Source organism: Chiloscyllium plagiosum, unplaced genomic scaffold (assembly GCF_037043375.1).
Source record: "Chiloscyllium plagiosum isolate Xiang-an unplaced genomic scaffold, Cpla_swu_hap1 HiC_scaffold_17, whole genome shotgun sequence".
NCBI lineage: Eukaryota > Metazoa > Chordata > Chondrichthyes > Orectolobiformes > Hemiscylliidae > Chiloscyllium > Chiloscyllium plagiosum.
Genome location: NW_028270155.1, coordinates 67,760,788 through 67,786,751, shown reverse-complemented (window position 1 = coordinate 67,786,751; position 25,964 = coordinate 67,760,788). Strand labels below are relative to the sequence as shown.

At 40.9% G+C, this 25,964-nt stretch overlaps 2 protein-coding genes across 3 annotated transcripts in view; both read left to right on the top strand.

Moving 5' to 3' along the window:
* cfap263 (cilia and flagella associated protein 263) overlaps window positions 1-22,805 on the top strand; it is a 36,055-nt gene extending 13,250 nt beyond the window's left edge. For both annotated transcript variants that reach the window (XM_043707282.2, XM_087995574.1), the window contains exons 5-9: window positions 2,933-3,013; window positions 5,882-6,037; window positions 9,601-9,708; window positions 16,147-16,302; window positions 22,533-22,805. In XM_043707282.2, the coding sequence (XP_043563217.2) occupies window positions 2,933-3,013; window positions 5,882-6,037; window positions 9,601-9,708; window positions 16,147-16,302; window positions 22,533-22,631 (600 nt within the window). In that variant the 3' untranslated portion in view covers window positions 22,632-22,805. The remainder of the gene's footprint in view (window positions 1-2,932; window positions 3,014-5,881; window positions 6,038-9,600; window positions 9,709-16,146; window positions 16,303-22,532) is intronic.
* A 2,588-nt stretch (window positions 22,806-25,393) lies between these two features.
* The window catches only part of LOC122558554 (uncharacterized), a 28,704-nt gene continuing 28,133 nt past the window's right edge, over window positions 25,394-25,964 (top strand). The window contains exon 1 of the mRNA XM_043707285.2: window positions 25,394-25,901. Within this exon, the coding sequence (XP_043563220.1) occupies window positions 25,589-25,901 (313 nt within the window). The 5' untranslated portion in view covers window positions 25,394-25,588. The remainder of the gene's footprint in view (window positions 25,902-25,964) is intronic.

The window sequence follows — 25,964 nt, the reverse complement described above, 5'->3', positions numbered from 1 at the left end:
GATCCTGGTGCTGTAGCTGTACTGGAACAGCTGGCTAGGGGCTCAGCAAGTTCTACAGCATATGTCTCCAGTACTATTACCGGAATGTTTATTGGGCCCAGAGCCGTTGCAATATCTAGTATCCAGTGACTCAATATGTTTCTCATGGAGTGAATCGAATTGGCTGAAGTTTAACATATGTGACATTGGGGACCAGTGGAGAAGGTCAAGATGGATCATCTATTCAGCATTTCTGGCCGAAGTTTGTTGAAAATGCTTCCACCTTATCTTTTGCACTGAGGTGATGGGCTCTCCACTTGTTGAAGATGGGATTAATTGTGGAGCCTTCTCCTTCAATGAGTTGTTTATTAATTATCCATCATCATTCTAGACAGGACTGCAGAGCTTAGATCTGATCCATTGGTTATGGAATGCTTGGCTCAATTGCTTGCTGCTTATGCTGTTGGCATACAAGGAGTCTTGTTTTGAAGTTTAACTAACTTTATACCTTATTTTTGGTATGCCTGGTGCTGCTCATGGCATGCCCTTCTGCATGTTTCATCGAACCAGAACCCTGGTAAAGTGGGACATGCTGGGCCATGAAGATGTTTATTGTGTTGGATTATGATTCTGCTGCTGCTGATGGTCCAAGATGCCTCATAGATGCCCAGTCTTAGTCCAACCCATTTAACACAATGATAGTGGCACACAAAATTCTCGATGTGAAGGCTGGAGTTTGTCTCCATTGGGATTGTGTGGTTGTCATTCTTACTGATACTGTCATGGACAGATGCATGCGAGAATGAGGTCAAGTATATTATTCCCTCTTGCTGATTCCTACGTCAGCTGCTGCAGACCCAGTCCTTTAAGACTTGATCAGCTTCATCAGGAGTACTGCTCCTGAACTATATCTGATAGTGGACACTGAGGTCCGCCACCCAGACTAATTTCTGCAATCTTGCTACTCTCTGGACTTCTTCCAAGTGGTATCAAACATGGAGGAGTACTGATGCATTAGCTGAGGACAAGCAGTACATGGAATTGGTGGTTTGTTTGCCCATACAAAGAACAAAGAAGATTACAGCACAGGAACAGGCCGTTTGACCCTCTGAGCCTGCGCCGATCAAGATCCTCTATCTAAACCTGTCACCTGTTTTCTAAGGATCTGTATCCCTCTGCTCCCTGTCCATTCATGTATCTCTCTAGATACATCTTAAATGACATTATCGTGCCCGCCTCTACCACCTCCACCGGCAACGTGTTCCAGGCACCCACCACCCTCTGCATAAAGAATTTTCCACACATATCTCCCTTAATCTTTATCCCTTCACCTTGAAGATAAGGTGATAATTGGTCAGGTTGGGTTTGTCCTTTTTGTGTAGAGACATACCTGGGCATGTTTGAACAGCTGCGATGAGACTTCATGGGGTACGAAGTCAATGTTGAGGACTCCGAAAGCAGCACCCTTCCCAAATACCACCGCAACTCCCACTTCTGCTGTGCCTATTCTGCCATTGGAATGGGACCGGCCCAGGAATGATGATGTCTGAGACACTGACTGTAAGGTATGATTTGGAGATGCCGGTGTTGGACTGGGTGTACAAAGTTAAAAATTACATAACACCAGGTTATAGTCCAACAGGTTTAATTGGAAGCACACTAGCTTTCGGAGCACCATTTCTTCAGGTGATTGTGGAGGACATAATTGTAAAGCACAGAATTTATAGCAAAAATTTCCAATGTGATGTAACTGACATTGTACATTGAAAAATTGATTGTCTGTTGAGTCTTTCATCTGTTCTAATACCATGATAGTTTCACTTCTTTCATGTGTAAATCACAAAATCTTTTTTAAAAAGTTGCATTCTCAGGTTAGCTGTAACAATTGATGTTAGCTAGACAATATGTTGATTCCTGTATTCCTAATGAAGGGCTTTTGCCTGAAACGTCGATTTTACTGCTCCTCGGATGCTGCCTGAACTGCTGTGCTTTTCCAGCACCATTAATCCAGAATCTGTTGAAGGCGTTAGCCCCCTGTGTTCTCTGTCTATGCTATGATGTTTAGATTGATTCTAATCTAAAAAGTGTATTCGAACAGATGAAAGATTCAACAGACAATCAAGGTATTTTTCAATGTACAATTTCAGTTACATCACACTATAAATTTTTGCTATAAGTTCTGTGCCTTACAATTGTGTCCTCCACAAACATCTGATGAAGGAGCATCGCCCCAAAAGCTAGTGTGCTTCCAATTAAACCTGTTGGACTATAACCTGGTGTTGTGTGATTTTTAACTTTGTAAATATGATTATGTCAGGCTGTTACTTGAATAGTCTGTGAGACAGCTGTCCTAATTTTGACATTAGCCCCCAGATGTTAGTAAGGAGGACTTTGCAGGGTTGACCAGGCTGTTTTTGGCATTGTTTTTTCCAGTGCCTTAGTCAGTGCCAGGTGGTCCATCTGGTTTCATTGCTTTTTTTCTTGAAACTTTATAGCAGTTAATACAACTGAGTGACTTGGTGTACCATTTTATTGGTGTAAATCGTGATTGTGGTTGATTAGAATAGAAATTCTAAAATACACAGCATTGAAAAGGGAAAAGCAGGTTAACATTTTGAGACAAACATCTACTTTGAAAGCATTAACTTGCATTTTGTTATTTACAAGCGTTAATTGAACTGTTGTGTCTTCTAAATCTTTTTCATTTTTGTTTCAACTTTCCAATATTTGTCATTTTATCTGCAGGACTGAGAGGTAAAGATTCATACCTTCACCAGTCTCATTAGCCCTTGGAGCGCTTGTATCAGCTCTGAACATATGTTCATAAATTAAGAAACTGAGTCATCTAGTAGTTAATATTCTCAGTAAATGTTTTATACAATAACTGGTGCTAGCTGAGGAGTATATTATGCATTGACCTCTTAAGTGTCTGATTATATTCCTTTCTCCTCAGGAAATGCTGATTGATAAGCTGCAACTGAAGAATCATGCATGGAAGATGCTCAAGGCGAAACTGCACCAACAGCTGCGATTGGTTTGTAAAGCGAGGGTGGCAGGCAGGAGCACATATATCACTACATCATCTCTAAATAACCCTCCCCTGCGAATCAATTTTCTTATCATCCTTTCTTACAAATGCAGTAATGAGGCAGAGAATTATCTCTTTAGTTTTACAACAAAAATCATTGAAATTCTTTATTTGAAAGAGAGCATTTTTGGAGATTCATTGGTCTTGAAAGGCACTAGATAAATGCAAGTCTTTTCTTCAATGAAGAAAGATTGTATATTTGACACCGCACCATATCTTTCAAAGCACTACATATACACTGAGTTATTTGAAAGTGAAGTGACTCTTGTTGTGTAAGCAAATATGGTGCAACTTTGTGCAGAGCAATATTCTATGAGCATCAATAACCATATGAACATAGAAAATATAACAAAATAAGTTGTAGAAAGTAACTGCAGTATAACACCAACTTTTATATAGCATCTTTAATTCAGTAAAGTATTCTGAGGCATGGCACAGGACCATTACCAGGTAAAATGTTGCGCTGAGCCACATCTAGAGCTGTTAGAACAGACAACCAAACACTTGGTCAAAAAAGTTGGTTTTATAGATCATCTCAAAGGAGGAGAGGGAAGTTGAGGGGCAGATAGTTTCAAGAAGGGAATTCCAAGGCTTGGACCTAGATAGCTGAGGTTTCAGTTACCAATGGTGAGACAATGAAGTTGGGAATGCTCAAGAGGCCAGAATTGGAAAAACACAGAAATCTGCGATTTGCAGGCTGAAGGAATTGACGAACAAAATGAGGGATAAGATCATGGAAAATATTGGCACTAAGATATGTATTTTAGATTCTATCCTCAGGCTGACGACCAATGTGTCAGACCACAGCAAAGAAACTGAAATATGCAAGACTTGAGTTAACAAAAATATTGCAGCAAGAGATAGGCTAAGGCAGAGGTGAATCCTGGGAATAATACAAGAGGAGCGTGTAAACAACTGTAATGGAGCAGATATGAGGTTGGAATTCCAGTTCAGGGTAAAATTGTATGGAAACATTGCAAACATTCTGGTTTAGCATCACACAGTAGCGAGAGAGAGACATAGAGTTAGTGACTAGTGAATGACATTTGTGGTGGAGTCCAAAGACAATGGCTTCAGGCTTCCCAATATTTGCATGTGATCAATTCCTCTGTTTTTGATAGTGCTTGTTGAGAGAAGAATGTTGGTTAGGACATCAGAACTCTCGGCTCTTTGAATACTGTTATGAGTAGTTGGAGAAAGTGAGGACTGCAGACGCTGGAGATCCGAGTCGAAAAGTGTGGTGCTGGAAAAGCACAGCCAGTCAGGCAGCATCGGAGGAATAGGAGAGTCAACATTTCGAGCATAAGCCTGATGAAGAGCTTATGTGCGAAACATCAACTCTTCTGGTCCTCGGATGCTGCCTGACCAACTGTGCTTTTCTAGGACCACACTTTTCAACTATGAGTTCTTTAGTGTTTACTTGAACAACCAGATCAGTTAGAGAGCCTTGATTTAATAATGGTAAGTTTGGACTTCCACCTGAAGTCAGTGCCTTTTGAAAAGCCAGTGAGTTGTGGGTATCTGACAAGTGTTTTGCTGCAACTCATAATTTTTGTGAGAATGGTTGGGTCTTATGCTGTTGGTCAGCAGGTTCAATCAGGCCTTTTGTGCATGCATGAGTGCTTGTATAAATTTACTAGCCATGCCTCCTAAATTCTCATTCAAAACCTTTACATAATTGGCAAAAATCAGCGGAGTACCATATGCCGCATGAAAAGTGGCAATAAAGTACAGAGGAAGAGAATGATAGAGAGACTCAACAGCCTTGTTGATACAGTTCATAGATATGAAGCAGAGAGTTGTTCGATACATTTCAAATTACTAGTTTTCACTACTTGTTTTCATCTTCACGTAGAGAACAAGGACTTATTCATCCCTTTAATGTAGCTTGCCTTTGAATTAAGAGAATTATGTCCTACTCCTGTCTCAGGTCTTGTTGACATATTCAATGTTTATACTTTGGTGTTGAACTGAGGCAGTAATGCATCATCAGACATGCAAGTCTTTGGATGAAACAATTCACTCTTATTGTCCAAAATGTAATGGGCCATTCATTAAACTCGTACATGCCTCGTTCTATAAGCTTTTCAGTTCTCATTAGTGGAAAGTCCAACCATTACAGCATATTCCACAGGATCTAGGATGTTTGCAAACTGCTAACTATTTAAGTAATTAGATTTAAGAATTGTTAATTAGCAGCAGTGAGTCTGAATCAGGAAGTGTAAGTTAGAACAGTGAATTTAATGTCAACTCAAGTACAGAAAACAAAATAAACAGCAGAAAAGGAAGCAGGAAAGTGAGAGATAGAAGAGACAGAAAGAAAAAAGTTATTTTAAATCTCCTGCAGTAATTAAAACTTGAAGAAATGATATTTCAAATTTACAAAAAAAATTATAATATCAGAGAAGTTATATTGCAGTAGTTAAGATTAACCATGCCATTAAAAGATTACTTAGATAGAAATGGATAATCCCCTTCGTGTGTTTACTCCATATCTGCAACATCAGACCAGGATCTCCCTGCTATTCAATACATTTAAATGGGAAGCCTGATGATGATATGTCACTTTCACACTGCATATGGATGTATTATGTCACACAGTAATTTCCAGATTTTCACAAGTACCTGCTTGCTAGAAGGTCCTGTTTCATTTGTGCATTAATGTCAGTCAGTGCCATTAGTCTCTCAACTACTTTCACAACACTGTTCTGCCAACCCTTGTGTCTGTTGTGGTGTGGAAGAAGGGGTGAAAACAACAATACCAATCAGAAAAAAAAATCATAATATTCTTTGAGTATTTGTTTCTTTCCCTAGAAAGAGGAAGCTGGTGAGTTGCTCCGGGAGGTTGATTTTCATCAGCTTAAGATTGAAAACAGCCAGTACTTGAAGCAAATTGAACAATATAATCAGGACCTCTTGCAGCTCAAAGTCATGACAGGGAAAACACAGCTGGTTCTCAACTCCTATAAAGTAAGTTTTGGTTAACATAGTTCAGCATATTTTCAAACATTCTCCCCATGTCTGCGTGGGTTTCCTCCGGGTGCTCCGGTTTCCTCCAAAGATGTGCAGGTCAGGTGAATTGGCCATGCTAAATTGCCCGTAGTGTTAGGTAAGGGGTAAATGTAGGGGTAAGGGTGGGTTGCGCTTCGGCGGGTCGGTGTGGACATGTTGGGCCGAAGGGCCTGTTTCCACACTGTAATGTAATCTAATCTAATTGTTTTACTGAGATAAGTTGATGTCAGTTCACTGGGTTAAGCTGGAGAGGCAAAGGATCAGATAGTGCATGAGTTCAGGTTTCACTTTTGAGATATGAACTTGGTGGTTAAAGTCCCTTCTTTCCTACCTTGAATCCAAAGTGAAAAGGTGTGCTGGACTCAATTTCCACTCAGTTCCTACTTTTAGACAGCAAGGCCACAAAACATAGGAACAGAATTAGGTCATTTGGCCGACTGAGTCTGCTCTGCTACTTGATCAGAGTTGATATGTTTCTCAAATCCATTCTCCTGCCTTCTCACTGTAACTTTTATTCCCCTAAGTAATTAAGAACCTTCTATTTTTGTCTTAGATATTCTTAGTGATTGGTTTCCACAGCTTTCTGCGGCAATGAATTCCACAGATCTGCCACCAGCTAGCTTAAGAAATTTCTCATCTCAGTTCTAAAGGGTCATCTGAGGCTGTGGCCTCAGGTCCTAGTCTCTCGTAGTAGTGGAAACATCTTCTCCACATCCACTGTATCTACGCCTCTCAGTATTGTTAAAGTTTCACTGTGATTTCCGCTTCTACCACCCCCCCACCATTCTTCTAAATTCCATCACTCTGAATTCAATGCAGACCCAGAGTCCTCAACCACTCTTCACATGACAAGTCCTTCATTTCTGAGTTCATTCTTGTGAATTCCTCTGGATTCTTTCCAGCATATCCTTCTTTAGATAGGAGGCCCAAAACTGCTCACAGTATTTCAAAATATAGTCTGACCGGAATGTTATTTTTCCTCAGCACTGCAAACTCTGCTGTTGTAATCTAGCCCCGTCAAATTGAATGCTAACACTACACTTGCCTTCCTAACTGCAACTGAACCTGCATGTTAACCTTAAGAGAATCCTGAACTAAGTCCCATTTTGCTTCAGATTTCTGAAGGCTTTACCCATTCAGAAAATAGTCAATACGCGTATTCTTTCTGCCAAAGTATATAATTTCACTCTTCCCCACAATATATTCCATCTGCCACTTCTCTGCTCACTCTCCTCTCGCTCACTCTCCAAGTCCTTCTGAAGCCTCCCTGTCTCAACAATACTTGCCTCTCCAACTATCTGTGAGTCATCTGCAAACTTACAACAATTCCCTCAGCTCTTCGTCCAAATCTTTAATATATAACGCAATTAGTTGTGGTCCCAACAGTGACCTCTACAGGACTCCATTAGTCACTGGCTGCCATTCTGAAGAAGACCCCTTTGTCTCACTTTCTGACTTCTGCCAGTCAGTCAATCCTCTGTTTTTGCTAGTACCTTGCTCCTAACACCATAGGGTGTTACTTAGCAGTCATTTGTGCAGTACCTTGTCAAAGGCCTTCTGAAAATTCAAATCATGTGCAGTGGCTCTCCTTTATCTAAATTTCTTGATTCCTTCTCAGAGAATTTGAACAGATTTGTCAGGCATGACCTCCCCTTGACAAAGCCGTGCTGACTCAGCCCTATTTTATCATGCACTTCCAAATACTTCATAGTCTCATCCTGATTAAGCTACTCTAAAATCTTGCCAATGACCAAGGTCAGGCTAACTGGTCCATAGTTTCCCTTTTACTGCCCAGTTCTCCAGTGATTCTAGAAAGATCACCACCAATGCCTCCACAATCTCCTCAGCTATTTCCTTCAGAACACAGCATTTAGTTTATCCTGTCTGGGTTGATTTATCCACCTTCAGACCTTTCAGCGTCCCCTGCACCTTCTCCTTAGTGATGGCCACTATACTGCCCTCTGCCCTCTAACTCTCTTTAAGTTCTGGTATGCTACTGGTGTCTCCCACAAGGAAGACTGTTGCTGTGACGGTGCTGTCACCATAAAAAGGTTATTTTGTCCTTGGTCTTTTTGAAGTTATAAAGGCTGAGGTGCCATACAGTCTAGGGAGTTTAACAGTTTAATGATGGAAGGAGAGTGGCCAATTCTCCAAGTTCAGGTTTTTGTCTAGCTGTATCAGTCACAATATGTGTGAGTCCAGAATAGTTGCAAACTTTGGTAAAGGATTCCTCTGACTTTCTCTGAAATCTGTCTGGATGTTGTTCTCTCCTGCCTGTAAGAATCCATGTTTGAATTTACCTTTTTGCCAAGGGGTGTGTTTATGGGATGTTACTATATTGGAACAGTTAATTAGTTATAGTTATTGTATCAGCTCAGTTGGGTTTTCCGATAGTTAAGTTATTATAGATTCTGCATTCTTTTGTTTGTGTGTCAACTGTAGTATTTAAATAAATTCTGTTTTGCTTAAAGCCGAGTGGTTTGACCAGTAGCATCACACCTGGAACACCCACTTCACATCTGTCCTTAAAATAAGAAAAAATTAGGGTCTAGGTTACATTCTTGAAATTTTTGAGGGGGGGGTTCAGTTTGGTCCATAACAATGCAAAGTACCTATTCAGTTCCTTTGTCCCCATTACTACTTCTCCAGCCTAATTTTCCAGCGGTTCAATGTCTATTACAGACCCACAGTGCTAAACTATATAAAGTGTCAGTTTTACTCTATAATGGCTATAATGGTAAAAAGTTAAAAATCACACAATGCCAGGTTATAGTCCAACAGGTTTATTTGGAAATACTAGCTTTCAGAGCACTGCTCCTTCTTCATGTAGCTCCGAAAGCTAGTGTTTCCAAATAAACCTATTGGACTATAACCTGGTGTTATGTGATTTTAACTTTGTCCACCCAAGTCCAAAACCGGCACCTCCACATCATGGCTATAACTGCACAGTAAGTGGCAATTTCCTGAGATGTTAGGCCTTGTTCATTTTTGAACAAGTGAAGAATGAGATCCCTTTGTATTTAATAGTATTATACCTCACTTCAAAATGCTTGATCCTGACATTTGAGGATTCAAATTAGGGAGGTGTTTAGAATCTAATGGGAATGGTGATTGAGAGCAGTGAATATACTGATTGTGATTATAACAAATAGAATCATTATTAGGTGCTCCTTACCTCTAGGCCAGGAGGCCTGGTTTTGAATCCTGATTGCTCCAGAGGTGCAGAAGAACACCAAACAGGTTGATTAGAAAATGTCTAGCTACCAGGTAGTTTGGTAGCTTGAGAAGGGATTGGAAGACCATGAAACATGATGAGTGATGTTCAAGACTGAACAGATTGAGTGAAGAGATATTACGGCTTAAAACAGGAATTCAGATGTGAATGGGTGATAGTTGAGTGCAACAATAAAACTTGAAAGTGTTTTTTGGGGAAATAGAAGGCATACAGCCCAATTAAAACAAATTGTATTGCTAAAATGTCTATTCTGCTCTCAAATCCTGTGGTCACTTCCCTTTTCCAGAGGCAGTTGAATAGAATGTCATCAGAGACAAAGCAACTTATCAGTGAAATAAAATCCAGACAGGATCTGCTAAAGAAGATTGAACTTGAGACTACAGAAGTGGAAGAAGTAAGTGGTAAAGGATCTTTTTGCTAGAAATTACCGACCATGATTTTAATTTTAAACATTGCTGTGGTTTAATTAGAAAGAAACCTTGATTGGTGTCCCAAGATTCATGGATTCTTGATGGTCGTGGAGTTCAACAATTAATTTTTTCTGCAGAATTAAAGGTGAACTTGCCAACAGAAACAAACATAAAACTGTCTGTGTAAATGCAACAATTGAAAATGCAATCAATAATTCACCTCCTCTCCTTAATCCATTCCACACCCCAAAGAAAAGCACAACTTGCTGGGATGAAGTTTCCTATGATTTTGACTTCTTCACTAGAGGTATGGTGAGGTAAGTAAGATGTAGATGAAAAAATCCATACCTAGAGGGGAATGAGGCATTGGGCACAGACAGCCATGGAGGTCAATATCAGTAGTCAAGAGTGGGGTGCTGGAAAAGCACAGCAGGTCAGGCAGCATAGGAGGAGCAGGTGAATCGATGTTTCAGGCAAGTGCCCTTCATCAGGAAGGGCTGATGAAGGGCTCTTGCCCGAAATGTAGATCCTCCTGCTCCTTGGATGCTGCCTGACCTTCCAGCACCCCACTCTCGACTCTGATCTCTAGCACCTGCAGTGCTCACTTTCTCCTGGTCAATATCAGTAGTCAAGCTTCGAGGACCAGAATTCTACAATATCGAGCTCCTTGCCTCCCATAGCTGCTTAGGATCCATATCATCAGGCCCAGGGGATTTATGAACTTGTTTCCCCACTAAAACATCTCATACAGGTCGTTCTGTTATAACATGTGTTTCGTCACCGCAAATTCACTGTAACATGATTGGCGAATTGGGGACTGTTTCTAAGCGCGAACTTTTAAAATGTGTGTTGGGGGATTCAAGATGGCGGCGATCTAGGAGGATCTCGTTGCAGAGCTCTGCACCACAGCACAGGCAGAACGAACTTCTAACCTGCCCAACACAGACCATTGCGATTTCCTGGTATTCTGGAAAGGTCGTGGAGTCCCTGGGAATTGTGAAAAATCAACTTACCTGCGTTTTCGCCATACAGAGATGCCGAAGAAGGGAGGAGCAGCATCCGAGGCCAGGCCTGCGGCTCAGCCCACAGGACCCTCAGACTCTATTACTTACCAGGCCCTGGTGAAGGAGCTCGCAAATTCTCGAGAGATGTTGGGTAAGCAGATAGAGGAGAAGCTGGCTCTGATCTCTATCATGCTACATGAGCAGTAGCTGGGAGACCTGGAAAAAAGGGCGGATGAGGTTGAACACAGAGTCACAGTGGTGGAAGCTGATACCAGTTTCTCCAAGGATAGGGTCCAAGCTCTGGAGTCTCAGATCCGTAATTTGCATGACCAACTGGATGATCTTGAGAACACAGTCAGGAGAAAAGATATTTGGATTGTTGGTCTGCCGGACAGTAAGGAACGTGAGCGGCCTCCAGAATTTATTGAGGACTGGTTACCAAAACTCCTTAACTTGGAGGCTGGAATGAGAGGCTTCAAGATCGAGAGGGCTCACCGGTCATGGTGCAGCGGTCAGGTCTGGGTCAACATCCATGTCCTCTCTTGATGTGGTTTCATCATTATAGAGAGAAGGAGAGAATCATGGAAGTTTCCCGAATCCAGGGGAAGGATCCGAAGGCCCTAATGTACAAGGGCTCTAAGATCATGTTCTTCCAGGACTTTTCAGTGGTGGTGATCCAGAAAAGAAAATCCTATGACAGTGTCAAGAGAAGATTGAAAGAGCTTGGGATCCAGTATTCTTTGAGGTATCCTGCAGTGTTCCGATCACCTTAGATGGATCTGTACATCTCTTTGACACGTCAGAGAAGGCAAGAGACTTTGTGGACAAGTTAAGCTAATCTGAACAATTTAGTATGTGCAAATAGTAGTGTTGCTTCGGGATGTTTTTTCTTTTAAAAAACAGAGGAAGCCCGGTTAGGGCTTTCTTTTTGTATTTTTTTTAATTGCTAATAATCTGGTTAAAACAATGTTTGGCAGCAGTTGAAATATGTACTCTCAATTTCAAAGTTGTTATATCAAAGGATGGGTGGGGTTTTTACCCCTTATTTCAAATTGCTGGTGTATTTTCTTTCTTTCTGCTTGTTTTTGTGGTGCGGCTCTAGCTGGGAGGAGGGAAAATGGTTGAGATGGCTTGATGCCTACTTACGGGCAGTTTATACCCAGTCCAAGTATTTAAATACGCAGGCTGCAATCTTGGCAGCGGGATGGGAAATTGGGTTTTGGGATGGGTAGTTGCCCCTTTTAGGCAGGGGATGAATTCCCCTATTCAGCACTGTTGATTCTTTATATGTTGGTTTGCTTTTTGGTTTTTGTTATATATAATCTTTGATAGCTTTATAGTTTTGTTAACTGTAGTGGTTTTAGTTTATGTAGTTTTTATGTTTGGTGGATCTTGTGACACTAAGACATGGCGATTTGTGATTCGAGTTCCTCCTGTCTGGAATTTAAATGTTACTGCAGAAGGTTATGGCTAATGACCTGATTAAGTATTGTACCTGGAATAACAAGGGAAGTCACTCACCAATTAAGAGGAAGAAGGTATTTTTGAGTCTTAGAAAGGAGAAGGTGGATATTGCTTTATTACAGGAGACACACTTGGATGATTGGGAGCATTTGAAACTATAGCAGATTGACTTTGATCGGGTTTACTTTTGTTCTTTTAATATCAGAAGTAGGGGAGTGGCTATATTGGTTAGGAGGAATCTCCCATTTAAGTTACTAGAGTGTGTTAAAGACACACACAGGAAGTTATAAACAGGGAAGAATATGGTATTTTAAATGTTTATTGCCCTCCAGCCCGTCTCTAAGACTGTTGTGTTAAGACTGTGTTACCTTCTATTGTTAAACAGGACCAGAGTGGGTTCCATAAAGGACTGCAGATCCTCCAATAATGTTAGAAGGCTGCTTAATGTAATTCAAGCATGTCAACAACAGTCATTACAAGGATTGGTGATTTCTCCAGATGCAGAGAAGGCATTTGACAGAGTTGAGTGGCCATACCTTTTCTACACACTGAAGCGGTTTGGCTTGGGCGAAGTCTTTATAAATGGGTAAAGGTTCTCTACAGTGATCCTCTCGCTGCAGTCATCACCAATGGGGTGCGATAAAGCAATTTAAACATTTTTAGGGGCAGCTAGCAGGGCTGTCCCCTTTTGCCACTGATTTTTGAATTGGTGATTGAACCATTGGCAGAGGCCACTCGTGGGGATCCCAATATATCAGCTCGAGAAGTGGGGTCAAAATTACATAAGATTTCATTGTATGTGGACGGTGTCCTTTTTTTTGTCAAATCCAGCAGTTCTGGTGCTTTGCCTGATATAACGCATCAGTGCGTTTGGCGCTTTTTCGGGATACAAGATTAGTCTTGCAAAATCAGAGGCTTTGCCTATGGGTGGTCTTACGAAGGTGTTAGGTCTTGAGGGCGAATATCGATTCCCATTTAAGTGGTCACAGAGGGGTTTTGTGTATTTGGACATATTCATTACTCCAGTTCTGGATTGGCTGTTCAAAGCTAATTTTGTTCATTTATTTGACAAAGTCAAACAAGACCTTCAAATATGGGAGGCGCTTCGGGTCTCGTGGTTGGGTTGGATAGCGCTTATTAAGATGAATATCCTCCCCCATTTGTTATACCCTATACGGATGCTCCCCCTGATTTTTGATAAGCAAACATTCAGGAGGCTGCATGGCTGGTTTACCTCTTTCATTTGGCATTGTAAGTGGTCCTTCATTAAATTAGCTGAACTGCAATTGCCTCACAGATTGTGGGGAGTGGATCTCCCAGACATTAAAAGCTACCAGCTAAGCTTGCTTTTATCCTGTGTGAATGGTTGGGCTTATGGGGACCCTCTTTCAATATGGTTAGATATCGAAAACTCCCAGGCAAGGTGCCACCATACTAGCTTGCTGTTTTTGGACAAAATGAGGACAGGTAGGGAATATTGCCAAAACCCAATAGTTATCAATACGGTTAAAACGTGAAGGGCAATTCGGCAGAAGGAAGGCAATATTGGCCAAACATCTTTTCTTACACCTTTAGTGGGTATGCCGGATTTTCAACCGGGAATGATAGATTCAGGATTCAAATATTGGGCAGCTAGGGGTGTGTCTTGCATGGGCAATTTATTTGAGGGAGACACAATGATGTCCTTTGATCAGTTAGCATGAAAACACAAACTATCTAACAGGGACCTCTTTCGTTTTTTTTCAAGTTAGGGATTTTATTCAAAAAAAGACTACACTTTGACTGATCTCTACAAATCTGACATAGAGAGGGGGGTGCTCAGTACTAAGAGTACACTTTCTGTCAGCACTTTACATCATCAGTTGGGGGGTGCCCTCTCAGATGAGTTTGATTGACTCTGCAGGGTGTGGGAGAGAGACCCAGGCTGTTGAGGTCTCCTCAGAGGCATGGGAAGATACTTGGGAAAATGCAAGAAAGATATCAATTTGCTTTACAGTTGAAGGTTCTCCACAGGATCCACTTGACTCCAGACCATTTGTCAAAATTTAAACCAGGAGTAACTTCAAGATGTCCCAAGTGCAAGGTCAGTACAGGCACTCTTACCCATTGTCTCTAGTCCTGTGATAGGCTTCAAACATACTGGAGCATTGTGGCGGGTGCAATAGAGAGGATTTTGTGTGTAAGGGTGGAGAAGCACCCAATCTCTCTTCCTGGCCTGCCCAGTGTGCTCCCTGCAGATGCACATAAGAACAAACTTTTAAAAATCCTCACTTTCTGCAAGAAAGAATATCTTGCTAGGTTGGGTATCCATCCCAATTGATCCCTGACTGCAATTCTTCTGAATTGTGTTGCCTGAAATCAGCTAACAGTATAAATGCATCCACCACATTTGCCCAAGACAGCAGACAGGGCTTCAGCTTAACATTGTGAGAAGTGCACTCCTCTAAATACAATGTGTTATTCACTCAATACTCCACTGAAGTGTCAACCAAGATTATGTGTTTGAGTCTAGAATGGGGATCGACCAAATATTTCTGTCTCCAAACCAAACTGTTGTTGTTGAGTGACTAGGAAGAGTAACATAGCTTGCAGACTAACATATATTTGTAGAACTCCATAGTTTAGTTGATTTCAAAAGTTCTTTTTACTACCAGTTTTTTTCAATATCCTCTCTTTCCTCCTGCAGCCATTTGCTCTTTACTAGTGTACATCCCCTTGGGTGACCAGTGTCTTGATACCTTGTGTAAATGGCCATACTGTTAGATTTAAGACTAGACAGGACAGGACAGGACAGCCCTTTTGCCCAAAACGCTGATTTTCCTGCTTCCCGGATGCTGCCTGACCTGCTGTGTTTTTCCAGCACCACACTCTCGACTCTAATCTCCCAGCATCTGCAGTCCTCACTTTTGCCTAGGAGAGTGAAAACAGATGATTCCACCTTTGGGACATCATTACCTGACTTGATTGTTTCCTCATGCATTATCTGCACCTAGGCATTTGTGTCATTACTTGTTGGATAGCAATCAGAGGTACATAGATGACCTCTTAACTCTCTTTTGAAATGGCCACAAATCTCGCCATAATCCATGTTACTCAAACCCTTAAAACACTGCCCCGATTTTTAAAGAATCATTGTGAAAGCTCATTATTCTGTATTTTTCCAAATAAGCCAGTGCCCACCAGATCAACCTTGCATGTTCAGAACTCAAACTGATCACTCTCCCACTCTGTCACATGCATGTTTTTTTTCTCTAGGGCTTCCTCATTGAGATCATTCTATTGATAAAATTCTTTTGTCTAAGAACTCACTCTTAACTGAAAAATGACAGCAAAATAGGAACTTAGGAACAGGAGTAGGCCATTCAGCCTCTCAGGCCTGTTCCACCATCGTTGATCTGTGACTTAACTCTACATACCTTCCTGTGGTTCACATCCCTTAATACCTTTAACAAAACATTATCTATCTCAGATATAAAATTAACAACTGATTCAACATCCACTGTCATTTATGGAAACGAGTTCCAAATATCCACAAACCTTTGTGTGTAGAAGTGCTTCCTAACATCTCTCCTGAATGGTCTGACCCTAATTCTCAGACTTATGCCCCTGGTCCTAGAATCCACAACCAATGAAAATAGTTTATCTTTATCTACACTGTCTTTTCCTGTACATCTTGAAAACTTCAATCAGATCACCCTTTTAAATTTTAGAGAGAATAGGCCTAGTTTGTATTATCTCTCTTCATCTTCAACTCCAGGTATCACTTTTTAAGCCTGCATTCTACTCCTTCCAAGGCCAATATATCCTTCCGAAGGTGTTGTACCAAGATTTACTCACAGAACTCCAAGTGGTGTCTCACCAGGGTGTTTTTAATAACTGCAAAAACTGTTTGCAAGAGTTAAAGTTCAGCTGAGTTTTTATTATATAATTTGATTCTTTGTTTTTCATCTACAGGATAAAGCCAAAGTAGAGGAGCTAAACAGAAAGTTTCGTGATGACATTTCTAATTACAGAGTTCCAGATGTCCTTGAATATGTGCGTGAGACATGGAATCGCTTTGACCTCGAGAAGAAAGTGAAAACCTGGGAACGTAAGGTGGATATTGCAGAGGTAAGTGTCACTATGCCTGGGTCTGCAAATTAGTGAGAGGCAATGCAATTGTCAAAGGCTACGGCATTTGTATACAAAGGATGGTTGGTGATGAAATGTTAGGCTCTGAAGAGTTATTTCACAGATAAGTGTAACAAATCCCCAAGCCCAGACGGTTTTCAGTTTAGGATCCTTCAATGCTTAATGAAGAGGGAGAAACCATGGACTCAGGAACGGTTGGAAACACTGTTGAAGATGTGGGTACATTTTGCTCCCGCACTGCTGTGAGTTTACAACTTTCATATGGTCCATGTGCTTGTTCAGGACCATCACATCTACTTGGACTTTACACGTCACTGGGCCTGACTCATTTATGCCTCTTACACATGCAGGTCTATTCCCTTGGTTCCTACGCCAAACTTCTTCCCCTGAAGTAAACTGTCTCTCTCGCATAGCAGAGTCTTGAGTCCAGCACTAGCAATCATGATGCAACTTCACCCTCCCCCACAAGGCGTGAAGATCAGATTTAACCTTGTGCAGAGTCTTCTTCTCTTTAGCAACTCTGCTAAAGCTATCTCTGTAGTTGCATGAGAGGTGGTCCTATAATTCAATGGTCCAGCAGAAACAGCAGTCCACACTTTGAGGGCAGGATTAAAGAAACAGCCTACAGCCTCACTAAATACCAAACTGTCCTGGTTCCTGTTTGATTATCGGACCACGTCTCATGCAACTACAGGGATAGTGTCAATGCCGGACACAAGACTTCGCTAAGCCGGAGAGACAATTTAATTCAGTGCATGAAGTTTGTTGTAGAAGCCCAAGGAATGGCCCTGCATGGGTAAGAGGCATGGTTGATACAAGGTCAGGTCTAGTGCCATATAAAGTTTGGGTAAGTGCAACGGCCCTGAACAAGCACATGGACCATGTGAAAGTTGCAAATTCGTTAACAGTGCAGGAGCAAAACGTGCCTGGAGCTTCAACTGCCTTTCTGTCTATTTTGAAATCCATGGGTTCTCTCCCTCCACCAAATGCTAAAGAAACCACAGAAACTGAGATGGACATGGTGGCTCTTACCACCATCTTTGCCACCTGTAGAGGGGAATGAATATTCCCTGAGATGTTCCAGATGCAAGAAGTGAGCTACTGTATTTTACACATTACCCATATCAGAAGCATAGTTAGCAGATTCTGATCCGGTGCTGAAATGCCCCAGGAGGCCCTACAAAAAAAGAACCAGCCTATTTCTTCAGCTTCAGAGGAGGAGGGATACTGTGATTGTAACGAGGTTAGCCAGGTGGACCTCAGAGAATATGAGTCCCCTGATTGAGGCTATTAATCTGGTCCAATCAGGGAGCCCTGGCAGATAAGAGGTTCTGTTCACTCTGAGAGCTGGCTGTGAGGAAGCTGGATTAGTACCAAGGACTTTCTGTGTGTAAATAAAGTGACTTGGTGACAGGTTACTGGCCTCTGTGAAGTTATTTCCAAACTGCTGCAATCCATGTGCTGTAGACCCTCAATGCTGTTAGGGCAGGAATTCCAGGATTTTGACTAGTCAAAAAGAAAAGATTAATTTTTTTCAACATTTCAGTTACAGGGTATCAGCCAGGCAAGGTAAAGCCTCATATTTATGGGATAAAACAACAGCTAGAAATGCATCAATGTTATAATGTAATTTAGTGCTAAATTGGATAGACCTAGACCAGATTTAGCAACTCAGTACTGAACATCCATGCGGTGCTGTGGACCATCAGCAGCAGCAGGACTGTACTCCAACACCGTCTGCAACCTCATAGTTGAGCATATCTCTCACTCCCATTCCTACCAAGCCAGGGAACCAATCTTGGTTCAATGAAGACTGCAGGAGGACATGTCAAGAGCAGTACCCAGACATATTTAAAAATGGGGTGTCAACCTAGTGAAGCTACAAAACAGGACTACTTATGAAACAAATTGCATAACCAGAGATAAGCAATCGCACAGTCAATGGATTGGATCTAAGCTCTGCAGTTCTGCCATATCTGATTGTGAATGTTGGCGGACAACTAAACAACTCATTGGGAAAAAAAGGCTCCACAAAAATCCCATCCCCTATAATGGGGAATCCAGCACATCAATGCAAAAGATAAAGCTGAAGCATTTGCAATAATTTTCAGCCAGAAGTACTGGGTGAATGATCCATTTCACCCCCCTGGATACTGCAAAGAGCCTGCAAATTCCCCTCCAATCCACTCACTGTCTGGACATGGAAACAAATTGTTATTCCTTCACTGTAGTTGGGTCAACATCTTGGAACTTCCTCCAGGATGACATTGTGGCTGGTAGCAATTCAAAAAGGCACCTCACCACCACCTTCTCAAGGATAATTATTGGCCTTGCCAGTGATGTCTGCATCGCATGAATGACATTTTTTGTTGAAAGATAGGACAGGGCTACCTGTAGATAAATGTAGATATTTTAAACAATCTGTTCAGATATGTTATGACACACTTCTGAAGCAGTTGAACCCAGGCCTCTTCACCCAGAGGTAAGGACACTACCAATGTGCCACAAGAGTTCCCAGGCTCCCACATGTAAGGTGACTCCCATTTCTTTATTCCTCAATTTAGGCAAGGGTACCTATGCAATGGGGTAAGCTCACAGTGATATCCAACAGCTATCCCATTATGGAGTCAGTATGAAAAGGCTAATGAATCACTTTGACATCTATTAGCTGTCTAAATAATGGCAGTGAGAGAAATATCCTCATCACGTAGTATCATCTAGCTGTCAAACACTCCCATTTTAATGGATCCGGATGTGGGTTGGATGTCTCATTTATGTGAAGCACCAGCAGGTCATCGTTTAAAGGTTTGATCATTAAGTGTTTTAACTTAATGCCATTATTGTTACAGCACATTTCCTTTTTTTCCCAAGGAGTTATGTTGACTATTTCACCTTTATAGTGAGTTGTATTTGTGATCAACACAGAACCTTGCGTTGTGCTAAATAATGACCAATAGGATAAAAGTGATTTTATAAATGGTTTTACATAGTTGCAGCTAAAAAAGAACTCCTTTGATTTTATACCAGGGACACAGTTAACTCCATTCATCCAGTTTTCTTTTGTGATCAATGTTTGTACACATTGTACAGTGAAGAAATTCCATGTATCATTGATGAGTGGGCAGACTCTTTTTGAAGTTTTAATGTGGCCGCAGCCTGTAAATTGATAAATTCATCGCTAACTGCTGATCGAAGGATATGTTTTTGAGGAAAATAACTGATGCCTTAATGTTAAGCTGCAGACTTTCCTCAGTTTATTTTGTTTATGATATTGTAATCTATAAAATTAAATTGCTGGCATATGTCATCACATGAGGAAACCTACTAAATTACTTTGAATCCACAAATCTTGCGGATAATAACATGGGTAACAATGAACAAGTACCCTTCAGAACGTCCAACCCAGAAGGACCAGTAAACTCATGTAAGAGTGTGGAAAAAGTTAGAGAAAAAAACTTGGTTTTAAAAGCTTAGGAAGACTGTAAATTAGGGGGTAGGGTTATTACTGATGTCAGTCTTATAGAGTATTTCTGATACTTTGTGTTTTTATTACTGATTTCCAGCATCTGATGTATTTTGCTTTTATGTTAGGGTCATTGCAGTTTGTTAGATCATCCTTCTAACAAATTGTTGCTGCATATGTCCACATAATAAGTCAGTACGCTTCAAACTAATTTACTGTTTCTGAGGATCATTAAAGCACTTCTGAGCAAGTCCTTTTCTGAGATGTATACTAAAGTGCTCTGGCCTTTCGAAAAAGTAACATTGATAAATTAGTAAAACAATATTGGTGAAATACACTAAGGGATTGGAACACAAAGAAGATAGAACAGGCAAAAAGAAAGAGATTCTGCCAGAAAGAGTAAGGAAGAATGAGAAATAGTTGAGGACAGAATGATATGGAGCTGGGAAACATTACAGTTGGACCTTTTTAATAACAGGAGAGGCCAAACATCAATGGTGAGAAAACTTCCTGCAATTCAGTTGGAGGTGGGAATAGACCCTTGGAGAAATTTGCTCACTCGTGGTGACTTGTTGATTTGATTCATTATTGATAGCACTTAATCTCATTGAATCTCATCCTTCAAAATGTTGTGGGTTTCTCACCAATCCCTAAGCCATGGGCTGAACCCATATCAATTGGACAAAATTATGTCCATGGGTTTTAATATTTATGGTTGTGTGCAAAATGAGCTTTAATTATCTGGCTACCCTTATGACAATTGTTGATTTCCATTGACTGCAGAGCAAATAAGAAAAACAGCTATGTTACAAGACAGATGTTTGGCCTCTTGAGCCTGCTCCACCATTTAATAAGACCATGGCTAATCTGTCTGCATTTCAAATCCCACATTCCTATGTATTCTCGAGAACATTTGATGCTATTGCCTAAGAAAAATCCAGCTGCCGTCGCCTTAAAAATATACAATAACACCACCTCCACTGATGTGTGAGGCAGAGAGTTCCAAAGTTGCACAACACTCAGAGAAAAATCTCATCTTTGTTCTAAAGTTGCGAGCCTATTGTTAAAATAGTGTCTGTCATTCTGGACTCACCCACAAGAGGAAACATCATTTCCAAATCTACCTTGTCAAGACAGTATTTATATTTTTTAAACAGGTTACCCCTCACTGTTCTAAACTCCAGAGAAAATGAGTCTAGTTTATGCAACCTTACAAGACAAGTTGCTCATTCACGTATCAATTTCCAGTGTATTTACATCCTTTCTTAAATAAGAAGACCAAAACTGCACATGTGTTAAGATAAGGTCTTACCAAAGCTATATAACTGACATTTAGCATCTTTACCTTTCCAGTTCTTCAAATAATAAAGGATAGCATTCCATTAGTTTTCTTAATTATTTGATGTACCTGCATTTTAACTTCTTGTGATTCATGTTCTAGAAAACCAAAAAAGCTTGGAAAACTTTGGAATTCTTCAGTCTGAGGATAGGCAGTCCACCAATATCCATTAGAAGCCCAATGACCTCCACAGTTACCTCAACTATACCTCCTCCCATCCTGCTTCATGCAAGAGTTCCTTTCTGTTTCCCAATTTCTCCAGCTCTGTTGCATCTTTTCTGACAATGCCACCTTCCACTGGGCTGCTTCTGACATGACCTCCTTTTTCCTGAACTGATGATTCTCTTTGTTGTAGTTGACAGGACCTTCAGCCTTGTCTAATCTATTTCGTGCACTTCTACGCTCACCCGTTCCCTTTCTTCCCAAAACAAGGGTTCCCCTTGTCCTTACTTTCTACCCAAATAGTCTCTGCATTACATGGATCATCTCCTGACATTTCCACCATTCTCACCAGAATGAAACCACCATACACATCATCCCCTCCCCTGCACTGTCAGCATTTCAAAGGGATCATTCCTTCCATGACACACTGGTCTATTCCTCCATTACTTCAAACTGTCCTTTTGCTCCCCCAGTGAATGGCTTCCTGCACCATGGTATCATGGTCAGTTAGCTCATTCGCTTTGCAGCCCTCAGTCTCATTCAATAAACTGAAAAAGTTCAAATCTGTTGGACAATTTCAAGGGGTAAATTACTCGGCTCACTCACAATCACACACATCTGTCACTGACCATTGGCCAAATCAGATGACCTTCTTCTAAAGGGTATGGCTGCCTCCTGGAATAAAGTGTCCGGTAACTTTTCCCTTCCCTGATGTGGGTCACATCTATAGATTGGCCTTAGGCCAACTAAGTATAAACCAGAGTTCTTGTAACTGCAGACATTTTTACCTTGGATCACACTGGTATTCAGATGTCCCAAGTCCTACAGTCACAGCAGATTGACTGCCTGGCGTTTTTATTATGCGTTAATTAATCATTAACGACAGCTCATTTTCTGTCTCGCAATAAAACTAAAAACTCTCTTGTGTTTTGTTCAAACACAATATTGTACAATTCTCAAATAGGATTTTGTTTAAAGCATTTATGTAATAAAATCTCCTGTAATGAGATGTTCCATGAAGTTAACTTTATCTACTAAAAGTGTTACCCTTTATTTTGAAAAAGTAAAAACTCACTCCACAGTGTCACAAATAAAAGGAGGAAAAGGGAGACTTCTGAGTGTCAGGAAAACAGTGAGTTGCACAAAGATTATGCAGAAACAGAACAGATAGTTGCAGGAAAGGTGGTACAATATTTTGAGATTTACAGAGTCAATTAACACATTTCTTTAAATATCTTTTTCCAGCTTGCACATAAAACGTATAGTAAAACCTGGGAGAGCATAAAAATGTACAATGATCAGGATCAGAACTTAAATAAAACCAACACAGTGACCAGGATATGAAGAAATTCTGGAACTAGAATGTACCACAAACTCAACTAAGTATCATTCACCTGAATAGAAAGGGAAAGTTTCCTTAGAATGAAAAATTAATTTAACCTAACTGCAAAAGAAGTCATGTGTTATGCTGACAGACTGATTGAATTACTATTTCAAATAAATAAAACCATCCTTTGATACTTTGTTCTGTTGCCTTATTGATGTTATCAACTAACAGTGGAAATTGTTAACCTGACAATATCACAAAATGTTGTAATATGCTGTTCTCTTCATGTGGGTTCCTTCTCAATAAACACATTCCAATGTTCTGTAAGAATAGGGAATTACTTCCGAGCAAAACCATATTACTATACTCTAGGAATGCCTAATAAGTGAGAATACTGGATATATTCCCAGCAAAGTCAAGTCACTGTGCAATAAAAATTAGCATATCATTGTCAGTTTTGCTTGAGTTCGGGATTGGTCAAATGAAACAAAAAATTTTTAAAAATCCAGTTAAGGCCAAATAAATATTCATAGGCATGGTCTGGCACACTCCCATAAAAAAAGTTGCATATGGATTAACCTTTATTGTTGGAAGGGGCAGATGTCTTGAAAAAACAAGATAACCTGAAAATGTGTCTTCAGGCTGAAAATAGTGTTTAAGAATTAACCTGGCTTTCCTCTGCGCAAGCTTTAATCATCTTTGAAGTTAATGAAAATGAAAATATTTTCAAATATTCTTATCAAGAAAATGATGGCATTGACACCAAATTCTGAAGGAGAGCTGACTGAGTTGATTGCTCTTTGTCAAAGCTTTTTAGTCTATTCAAAAACATTTTCATTTGTGAAATCCTTTCCAGTTAGATTTTAAGACTTCAATACCGAAAGCCAAGATCATACTTCTATGGAGGACATAACTTTTTTTAAGTCATCAAATATAGGAACAGCAAATTAATACCTTTCTATCTGGACAAGTGACCAATTTACTCCTTTTGAACCATGTTTGTTTTTTGTTCAGTTGCATTATGCTGTCTAGGCCATTATGAATAACTATTATAAATATTGCTGAAGATCTTGTGTTTGTTTTTGGACTGTCTTAATTGCTGTACAGTTGTGTGCCAGTTTTCACTGCACTAATATTAACACATGTCATGTTATTCATAACTCATATGGACTCTATCTTAAAGTGGAAGCTATGTCCTAGATTGGGACAGAAAGATCAACTTTAATATAACTTGTCACTGGTTCAAGAACCATTACACTTTCTCACCTGTGTGCTGTGATGCCACATCCATCCTACCAAGAGGACTGCTTGCAAGACTACTGTCATCCCATAATCCAGACCGACACGACTGTTTGGCAATATATCCTGCAATATCAGATGTGACATCTTTTAGATGAGAAGTTAAATCAAGGTGTCTGTTAATTCTGGTAGCTCTTGTAGACATTTCAAAGCAGTGTGGGTACAAATGATGCCTTATTCAGCATGAATAAAACAGGATTAACTAGCAAATATGAATTTGCTTTTAGTGTGACCTTGTGCACAAAACATGTGTTACATTTGTCCGTATAAGTCAATAATTGTACAAGCAACGCTTGAAGAGGTCTCATGATGAAACTTTTTTTTAAAATTACCTGTATGAATAACTCGTTAACATGTGGTGGAATCAAGCTCAACCCATCACTTCAAATAAGGTGGACAATCTTACTTTTGAGACTAGGGTGAATTGAAGTAGCAATCTTTTGTCAGTTGTACAAACCCATTGGGTATGACTTTCACAACTAATAAAACTTGGGAAGAACTAGAAGGGATGTGAGCAAAGGACCTCAGACAACCAAATTCCTGGAGTATTCAGACTGTATTGGCAGGATAATGCAAGGCCAATGATGAAATTGACTGCTGGAATCTGCATTTACGGTTTCATAGGAAAAGCCTTGAGCATGATGTGAAGAATGAGACTTGACAGCTGCTGAGCTGACTGGATCCAACAATATACAGCTTTTCCAACAAACACCATGTCTGCTTTCTCCACTGTGCGCAAACAGTACCGTTGTTCCTGACGGGATTTATTAGAATAATCAGACCAATCCTAAGAAGACCTAACTGCATAAGAAAAAGAAGCACGTGTGGAAGATAAAGCACTGCATTTCCTTCAAATATTATCAAGACTTTACGTTTTGATGAAAGTGCAAGTTGAAAGCATTTACTTTCATACTTTGCTGAAAACTGGTCAAGTAAAGCTGTCTACGAAAGACTCCTGTAAAGGATTACATCTGCAGGGACGGCTTGTGACATCTGTGACCATAATATTGCCCTTTAGGAAACTACCGTCTTTACCCCTGATCGGATCTAAGTGTGACTCGAGACCCGACATGATTGATTCTTCTGGGCAATAAATCCTGGCCTCGCCGGCGTCGGCCACATCCCAGGAATTAATGTTTTTTACAAGCTGAAAGGGTTTACAAGTTGATAGTCAAACCTCTTTGACCCCACTATGAATGCACTTTCACTGAACCGTCAAATCCGGGGGTTGGGAGGGAAGCTTGAACGCAGAGGCAGGGATGTGAGCCACAAGATTTCCAATCTCCAGGGGACTATTCAGGAGATGAAGGAACCGTATTTTTGAAAACTGACTAGAGCTTCAGTTGACATAGGCGCCGCACTGACATGGAAATGATCAAACTTTTTAAAATACTGGGCTCTGTATCTGAGTCTTCTGTGTTAAACTCATGTTTTCTTTTACCTCTGTGTTTCCTCAAATTCAGGAAAGATGAAGTGAACATTAAGGAGGGGACTGTCGCGACTCGGGAGCTGCCGCCTCACGGTGAGCGGTGACAAAGTAACCAGGGTATCCAGGCAACGCTGGCCGCTACCGGGTTGCTTGGTAACTGTTGCGCGCGCTCTCTCAGGACAGGGAGAGGGTGGCCGCGGCTGCAGTGCCCGCGGGACTGAGTCGTGCAGCCTTTCCTGCACCCTGATGTCGAAGGATGTGGCCAAAGGCGACAGAGAGGGAGAGGGGAGCAAATCCTGCAAGACCAGGTCCATCGGGGAATTAGTCCTGCCCGGGGGCCCTGTGCGTGAGGCGAGGCATGTGAAGCAAGCGTCGAAGGCAACCCCGGTCAAACACAGGAAGCAGGAAGGGCTGAAGCGGACCAGTGTGGCCGTGCTGAAGTATAACCCAGGTTTAGCCAAATCCCGCCAAACCGACAATCGCAAGGGTCCCTCCAAGAAAAGCTCCTCCAAAGACACTGGCGAGTCTCCGCTCTGGAGCAATGTACACGGTGGCACAGGTAGGCAACATTCAATGGCAGGACAGGGGTGCAGCACACACTCCAGATGGAGACTAGCGGGTG